This window comes from Lacerta agilis, chromosome 7 (assembly GCF_009819535.1).
Source record: "Lacerta agilis isolate rLacAgi1 chromosome 7, rLacAgi1.pri, whole genome shotgun sequence".
NCBI classification, from domain to species: domain Eukaryota; kingdom Metazoa; phylum Chordata; class Lepidosauria; order Squamata; family Lacertidae; genus Lacerta; species Lacerta agilis.
Genome location: NC_046318.1, coordinates 85,438,633 through 85,447,492, shown reverse-complemented (window position 1 = coordinate 85,447,492; position 8,860 = coordinate 85,438,633). Strand labels below are relative to the sequence as shown.

Sequence of the window (8,860 nt, the reverse complement as noted above, 5' to 3'; positions counted from 1 at the left end):
TTATGGACAGATTCCAAATGATAGCTAAGTTGGAATTGCGACAGCGATTGCTTAGATATACTACATAATTGTTTTGCAAAGGATTTTGCAAAATGGCAAAATGTTGCAGCCCTTAATGGGGACGTGATAAGGAATGTTAAGTGTGTATGTTCAATTTTTCATTAAAAAAACCTCTTTTAAATATTGCAAATTAGACCAATTTTTTAAAGTTGTACCCAACTTTGCTCATCCTAATAGCAGACCAGTTAAAATCAATGGATCCGAGTCACTTAGATTCATCCATATTGATCTCAGTGGGTCTACTCTCAAGTAAAAATGATTAGCCAGTGTGGTCCAGTGCTTCGAGTTCAAATCACCTCAGCCATGAAGCTCACTGGGTGACTTGGGGGGCCCTCTCAGCCAAACCTACCTCACAGGGTTGTTGTGAGGATAAAAATTGAGATGGGGGAAGAAGTGTGCAGCCACCTTGAGCTCTTTGGCGAAAAGGTGAGGTACCGGTAGAAATAATGATACTACTAATACTAATTCCCCAGCCACTCTGGCTGGCTTCCAACAAAAGATTAAAAATACATTAAAACATCAGTCATTAAACACTTCCATAAACATGTAACAACAATAATAGAATTAGAATTCCAGTAGCACCTTAGAGACCAACTAAGTTTGTTCTTGGTATGAGCTTTCGTGTGCATGCACACTTTTAAGGTGCTACTGGAAGGAATGTTTTTTATTTTGCTTCGACTTCGGCAGACCAACACGGCTACCTACCTGTAACTAAAATTAGATTCAGGTAGGTAGTAGCCGTGTTGGTCTGATGCAGTCGAGATATATATATACTGGACGATATATATCTATATCTATATCTATATATCTATATCTATATGTATATGTATATGTATATGTATATCTATATCTATATCTATATCTATATCTATATATCTACCTGATCACCTCATTTGTCTCCTGAGAAATCTCCATGTGGGACAAGAAGCTACAGTTAGAACTGGATATGGAATAACTGATTGGTTCAAAATTGGGAAAGGAGTACGACAAGGCTGTATATTGTCCCCCTGCTTATTTAACTTATATGCAGAATTCATCATGCGAAAGGCTGGGCTGGATGAATCCCAAACCGGAATTAAGATTGCCGGAAAAAATATCAACAACCTCAGATATGCTGATGATACGAAAGTGTGGAGGAATTAAAGAACCTTTTAATGAGGGTGAAAGAGGAAAGTGCAAAATATGGTCTGAAGCATATATCTACATATATATATATATATATATATATATATATATATATATATATATATATATATCGTCCTATATATATATATATATATAATATGTACATTATTTGTCCAGTACAGTAGCACTTTAGAGAGCAACTAAGTTTGTTCTTGGTGTAAACTTTCGCGTGCATGCACACTTCTTCAGAATTAGCAGCCTTGGCGCAACTTCCAGCAGGGGCGCCCCGAAAGGGTTAACCGCCGGGCTGCCACCTCACCCGAGAACTACCCCTCCCGGCAGCCCCCGCGGCCACCTTCCAATCCGGCTCCAAGAGGCCTGCGGCTCCCAGCATGCTCTCGGCGCGGCGCCGGAGCACAAAAGGCCCCGGCTTCCCCTCCGCCCGCCTCCGATTCGCGGCGCCTCGTCCCGCGACTACACTTCCCGTGGTGCTCTGCGCGGGGTTACGGCGTCCGCGAGGCGAAGTTTTGCCGGCGGTCCCATGGAGGCTGCTTCCGAGGGGGCGGGGCGCGAGGGCGCGCTGCTGGCGGCGGCGGCGGCCGGGGCTCCGCGGGAGGAGAAGAAGCAGCAGCAGCAGCGCCCGGAGTTGCCGAGCGGCGGGATGGGCGAGCGGGGAGCGGCGGCGCGGCGAGCGGCGGCGGCGGGGGCTCCCTCAGGAGGAGGGGGCGACTCTCGCAAGGGCGCCGGCGATGGCGCCCACCCCCCCGACGGCGCCGGCGGCGACTTCAGGTAAACTCCGCACCCCGGAACCGAGGGGGGGGGGCGCCGCCGCGGCAGGACACCCCCCTATCCAGGCTCCTCGGTGGGGGGGCGCGGGGGGAGGGAAGGAGGCTGGTCTCCGCCCCAGTGGCCCTTTGGAAGGGGCGGGACCCCCGGGAGGCCAGTGGGGTCTTCAGCCCCCCCCCGTCTCCCCATCCCTCTTGGGGGGCAGCAAGGACACCGCCCCCAGGGACGCTGAGGGGGGTGGGGTCCGCGGACGGCGCTGCTGCCCCTCCTCTATGGCGGGAGGCGAAAGAAAGCGAGGTCCTCGACGGGGTCCCCCTGGACCGGGACCCCGAGGGCGGCCCTTACCTGCGTTGGGCGAGGGGGGGGGAGAAGGCGGAGGGATGCACCTGTTGCCAGGTACACGGGGAGGTTTGGGGGGGTCTCTCTCCTCCCTTTGCATCGCGGTGCCCTTCACACTACCTTGCGGGAGAGGTAGGAAAAACTCACGGGGGTGGGGTGGGGGGCTTATGTGTTTTTCCTTCACTTCACCCCATGGATAGGCAAACTAAGGCCTGGGGACCGGATCCGGCCCAATCGCCTCCTAAATCAGTGTGTTTTTACATGAGTAGAATGTGTGCCTTTATTTAAAATGCACCTCTGGGTTATTTGTGGGACATAGGAATTCGTTCATTCTCCCCCCTTCAAAATATAGTCCGGCCCCCCACAAGGTCTGAGGGACAGTGGACCGGCCCCCTGCTGAAAAAGTTTGCAGACCCCCTACCCCTACGCCTTCTCCCCAAAAATCTGTTTGGGCTTGAAACGGGTTGCTGAGTTGATGGCTCTGGGGGGCACCCATTTCACGCCCTGGGTAAGCTCAGAGTTGGGACTCCCCCCCCCCCCGCTCCCCTCCTCCTTGTGCTCCCTGCCCCCAATAAAGTAGCCAGCCTCTTCTCAAGGGGCAAAGCAGGCCAATAAAGAACAGCAGTGAGCAGGGTGTGGCCCCTGTCACCATCCCCGCTTGGGTTCAACTTCTGACCCTGTTCTTGGCTGCTTTTCTTCCCCTTCTGCCTCCCCCCCCCCTCGCCATGGCCACGCTGCCTATCCTGCATGACTCACCCTAGGATTTCACATACAGTTTGAGTGTCTCTGTATGTTCGCTGCAACTGCAAACATGCTCCCTGGGTGTGCAAACAGACTGTCACAAGGAGTTATTGGCTGTGGCCCTGGGGAAATCCCGAAGCACTGGTGGAACTGGGGGGGGGGGGTCGGGGACAGAGAAGTGAGGCCCCACAGACTGGCTGGCTGGCTTGGTCAAATGTGCCCCCTCCTCGCCACTGGCTTCCTTTCCCAAATGTTGCCCATCTCCTAGACTTGCTCTATCAAGAGCTAAGAGGAGTGAGGGTGGCTGGGTTTGCCTCCTAAAATGGACATTTCTCCTTGAGCTACAGTCTTTTCTGGCCTTGTAAATAGAGCCAGGCAGGGTCTCTGCAAAAGCACCCCCCCCCAAACTCTCAGCAAAGCCCCCACGTTGACTTAGGAAGGCTCAGGTGTTGGGAGGGCTTGATGCAGGCAGACCTCCCTTTGCATCGACCCCCCGCTTTGGGGCTCTTGCTGATGGTGCAGAATAATACAGTCATACCTCGGGTTGCACTCTCTGCGGCTTGCGCGTTTTCAGGATACGAACGCGCCAAACCCGGAAGTACTAGAATGGGTTACCTCTGGGTTTCGGCGCTTGCGCATGTGCAGAACCGCTGCTTTGCGCATGGGCAGAAGCCCAAATTGCATCACGCACATGCGCAGACGCAGTGGCGTGGGTTGCGAATGCGCCTCCCGCACGGATTGCGTTTGCAACCTGAGCGTCCACTGTATTTGGGTTGAGTTAGGTGTTAAATTGGGATTGCAGGAGGGAGAACCCAGTAGATGCAGAGAGCCTGGGCAGTCCCTGGTGGTATTTGCAGGCAGCTATGACTTTGCCATTGTCCCGCTCCCCTGTGAAGATGCGCCGGGGGGGGGGAGCCAGGTGCTCTTGGGCCATGGAGTGCTTGTGGTTGGGCAAGTGCAGAGGTCAGCAAACATTTTCAGCAGGGGGCCGGTCCACTGCCCCTCAGACCTTGTGGGGGGCCGGACTATAGTTTGGAAAGGAAAAAAAAAGAATGAATTCCTATGCCCCACAAATAACCCAGAGATGCATTTTAAATAAAAGGACACATTCTACTCATGTAAAAACACGCTGATTCCTGGACTGTCGGCGGGCCAGATTGAGAAGGCGATTGTGTTGGATCCGGCCCCCAGGCCTTAGTTTGCCTACCCATGGGCAGGTGCATCTCATTCTCTCCCCCCTCCCTTCTTCCAAAGGGGCTAAGGCTGGCCCTTCTCCTCTTTCTTGCCTTCGGACCCGACTCCTAGCTTTGCTGGCTGGGGCTGAAGTGAGCCAGGTCTGAAACACCTGGAGGGGGCATCAGGCTGGCCAGGGCTAACGTCAGTCCAGAACATCTATCTGGGTGAGGTTGCAGCTGGGAAACCCTGAAGCAACGTGTGCATCCATCAACAGAGGTGGATCAGAGAGCTACCTGTTCTGCAGGTGGAGCAAAAGCCCATTTAGGACCTGAATACTGTTGTCTTGGGCTACCTGCCCAGGTACCTCTGTTTTCTCTGGAATGTGTGTCATTACACATCCAGTCCCTTGTGCTGATCCAGCACTTCTGCTCCTTCACTGGAACTGGATGAAAAGAGCAAGTGGTTTTAGGTAGCACCTGCATATTGATTGTCCTTCATCCCAAATCTCTGGATCGCCTCTCAGCAGCTTCAGGTGCCTGTTGGAAAGCTTCCGGAGGTGAGCTGCCTCTGAGGCTCTGCACCTGACTGCCCTGGAATGGGGTGCAAAGGATGCAGACTCGGTCTAGGACAGGCTTCCTCAACCTCAGCCCTCCAGATATTTTTGGCCTACAACTCCCGTGATCCCTAGCTAGCAGGGCCAGTGGTCAGGGATGATGGGAATTGTAGTCTCAACATCTGGAGGGCCGAAGTTGAGGAAGCCTGGTCTAGGACTTGCAATGCAAATTCTGCTCCAAAACCACAAAGGTGGTCTTGTGGGTGGGGTGGAGGCTGCGTCCTGAAGATGTGGGACACAGTAGGACACTGCTACTACAAAGTAGGTGTGGACCTTGTGGGTACCTGGATGGAGGTATTCCAAGGAGCCTTCTTTGCACTGCCTTTACTGCCGCGGAAGGAAATGATAATAACTGAACCCAGGTAGGTAGCTGTGTTGGTCTGCTGTAGTCGAAACAAAATAAAAAAAATTCCCCCTTCCAGTAGCACCTTAGAGACCAACTAAGTTTGTTCTTGGTATGAGCTTGGTATCTGAAGAAGTGTGCATGCACACGAATGCTCATGCCAAGAACAAACTTAGTTGGTCTCTAAGGTGCTATTATAAGGAAATAGCCAAACAGTGGCTCTAGTTTTTGGTGGAGGAAGAGGGTAGTCAGACATTGCATATTTTGAGGCATGTGATTTGTGCCAAAATGGAGCTGCTTCTGGACAGTTAAACACCAAGAGGCATTCTGTTTCATAGAAAGGAGTCCTCTCTGAGACCTGAGTTACTAGTCCCTAGTGATCCTGTGCATGGGCCATGTGCATGTTAAATCTAGCTGACATTGCAGTGCCAGGGTGGGGACTAGGCTCCTTAGGCCAGATGTGACCCAGGAGTGTGTCCCAACATATCTGTGGAAGACGATTAGAACCGTAGAATTGTAGTGTTGGAAGGGATCCTGAGAGCCAACTGACCTACTCTGCAACTTTGGATCCTGCCTGACTTTGAGAACCAGTGTGGTGTAGAGGTTAAGAGCGGTGGACTCGTAATCTGGGGAACCGGGTTCGCGTCTCCGCTCCTCCACATGCAGCTGCTGGGTGACCTTGGGCTAGTCACACTTCTCTGAAGTCTCTCAGCCCCACTCACCTCACAGAGTGTTTGTTGTGGGGGAGGAAGGGAAAGGAGAATGTGAGCCGCTTTGAGACTCCTTCGGGTAGTGATAAAGCGGGATATCAAATCCAAACTCTTCTTCTTCTTCTTCTTCTTCTTCTTCTTCTTCTTCTTCTTCTTCTTCTTTGAGTCACCTCATTGGTTGCTCTACCTGTCTGCGAATCTGAACAAAAGATACCTGGCAGCAGGTCTCACCAGCTTCTGCCTCGCCTGTTTTGCAAACAGAAGTGGAGGGTGCTCTCTGTGTCCCATTTGCCAGCCCTGTTTCATTGAGATGGGAACACCTTGGGCTCCTTGCCTGGTGCTCTGTTCTAGGTGGAGCAGATCCTTGGTCTGGATTAGGTGCCTCACTCTCCCGCTTGCCAAAAGCTGGCTTGGAAGGAGATGTGGAGGTGGCCGTGCTGGGGACACCTGGCTCTCCATCTCTGGCGGATAAGCAGTAGCTTATGGCACCACGTTTCCCAGGGAGCCTACAGCCGAGTCTTCCTCTTCTACTCCCAGCCTGGGATTGTGGACCATTTCTCCCTCTGGCTCTGCAAGGCCTCCCCTGGCAGCAGCCTTGCAAGCACTTGGGAAAAGGCCCTTTCCCACGGAGGGGTCCCTGCCTTCCCCCGCAGGTGCTGAAGGTGACCCTTGGGCAGGAATGTGCCTCCTGGTGTTCCTAGGGAGGCCGGTGGTTGTAGTCCGGCTGGGAGACACTTGTCTCAGCGGCCTGATCAAAAGAGAGCTCTTCGATTCAGGTAGCAGCAGCAAGAGTCTGGGCTCGCTCCTGCGTCTCTGCTCAAAGGGCACAAGGAATCTGAGCTGAGCTGCCGCTGAGCATGGCTGACCCAGAAACACTCTGTTGTCTGGCGGGTGGGTTTTTTTTCGGGGGGGCTTTGAACCCAGCCCCCCTCCTTGCGGGGCCCTTGGGCTCTGTGCTGCAGTTGCAGCAGCGCAGCTCCTAAAAGCGGAAGGTGGCATTTTGAGACATTTGGGTTTTTAATACTGTTTCTAGCGACTCATCATAAGCCTTTTTGGGGGCCAGCAGCGCAGGGGCATGAACTTGAAAAATGAGCAGGTGAATATATGAGCTGGAGGAAGGGAATTTCCCGCAAAAAAGGGAAAGCTGACAGCTATGAATTCCCCAGGTTCCCCCCAATATTTCGGCCCTTGAATAACTTTGTCTAAGCTGCCCTGTGTGTGTGTCTGTGTTTGTCTGAGGCATTCATTGAGACACTGCTCTGCCCTGGTCTGCTTTCATGAGGGGATCACTTGTGGGCAACTTCCATAATCTTGAAGGGGTGTTTGGAACAAGCAGCGATCCATAGGAACATAAGGAGAGCCTGCTAGATCTAGGCCAGCCTCCTGTTCTCACAGTAGCCAAGCAGATGCCCTAATTGGAAGCTTGCAATCAGGATTTGAACGCAAGTGCCCTCTTCTCTCCTGTGCTTTCCAGAAATTGGTATTGAGAAACATCGCCATCATGGCCAGGAGCAATGAGGGATGTACTGTATTGCTAGAACAGTCAAGTATCCTCTCCTACCTTCCTAGATGTTCCCACAGCCATCCGTGGCCCTCTCCTCCTCCCTGAATCTGACAAAGGTCCGTATAGTTAAAGCTATGGTTTTCCCAGTAGTAATGTATGGAAGTGAGAGCTGGACCATCAAGAAGGCTGATCGCCAAAGAATGGATGCTTTTGAATTATGGTGCTGGAGGAGACTCTTGAGAGTCCTATGGACTGCAAGAAGATCAAACATATCCATCCTTAAAGAAATCAGCCCTGAGTGCTCACTGGAAGGGCAGATCCTGAAGTTGAGGCTCCAGTACTTTGGCCACCTCATGAGAAGAGAAGACTCCCTGGAAAAGACCCTGATGTTGGGAAAGATGGAGGGCACAAGGAGAAGGGGACGACAGAGGATGAGATGGTTGGACAGTGTTCTTGACTGGCATGAGTTTGACCAAACTGCGAGAGGCAGTGGAAGACAGGGGTGCCTGGCGTGCTCTGGTCCATGGGGTCACGAAGAGTCGGACACAACTGAACAACAACAACAGCATATCGCTTTGTTTATCTGATGATATATCATGTTGTTGAAAACCAGATATCGCTCAGCCCTACTGCATGCCATGCATAATTTTATAAATTTCTGTCGTGTCACCTCTTATCTTTGTGATGCCTCCTGTACCTAAACCACCTCCTGCGAGGGAAGGAAAAGTGCAAGCTTGCCTAGGAGAATGTGGTTTTTTCCTGCTAGGTCAGTTCCCTTTCTTGGTGGAATGCAGCCTGCCAAGAGATTGAGATAAAAGGCTTATCCAAACACATTAAGAGGCTGTGATGGATGCTGCAGAAACACCGCCTTGCTTGGGGCTTAATTCCTGGGATTAAGAAACACCCTGGGGTCAAGTGGGGGAAATGGCTCAGATTTGTGGAGGGGACAGAAGATTGTTGGGCTGGAGAATGCGGAAGAATCCCTCCCTCTTGCCCAGGGGTCGGCAAACTTTTTCAGCAGGGGTCCGGTCCACTGCCCCTCAAACCTTGTGGGAGGACGCACTATATTTTGGGGGTGGAAAATGACCGAATTCCTATGCCCCACGAATAACCCAGAGACACATTTTAAATAAAAGCACACATTCTACTCATGTAAAAACATGCTGATTCCCGGACCGTCCACGGGCCGGATTGAGAAGGCGATTGGGCTGGATCCGGCCCCCGGGCCTTAGTTTGCCTACCCATGCTCTTGCCACATGCATCCAATATGTTTTGTTTTGGGATGGAATCTGAACCAACTAATAAACCACCTTTCTCATCTGGTGCTTAGAAGGGACGTAGCAGGTTTGTTCTCCTTGCCTTGGGCATTGTGGAACGGGGTGGGGTGGGGGCGGGAGTTGCATGCCACAGAAGGGAATGGTCATGGGAATAAATAATAAAGAAAGAGAACGGGTGGGTAGGTT

At 52.1% G+C, this 8,860-nt stretch overlaps 1 protein-coding gene across 1 annotated transcript in view; it reads left to right on the top strand.

Annotated features, from left to right (window-relative positions):
- The first annotated feature begins 441 nt into the window (after positions 1-441).
- The window catches only part of DGAT1 (diacylglycerol O-acyltransferase 1), a 30,221-nt gene continuing 21,802 nt past the window's right edge, over positions 442-8,860 (top strand). The window contains exons 1-2 of the mRNA XM_033156172.1: positions 442-491; positions 1,435-1,974. Of these exons, the coding sequence (XP_033012063.1) occupies positions 442-491; positions 1,435-1,974 (590 nt within the window). The remainder of the gene's footprint in view (positions 492-1,434; positions 1,975-8,860) is intronic.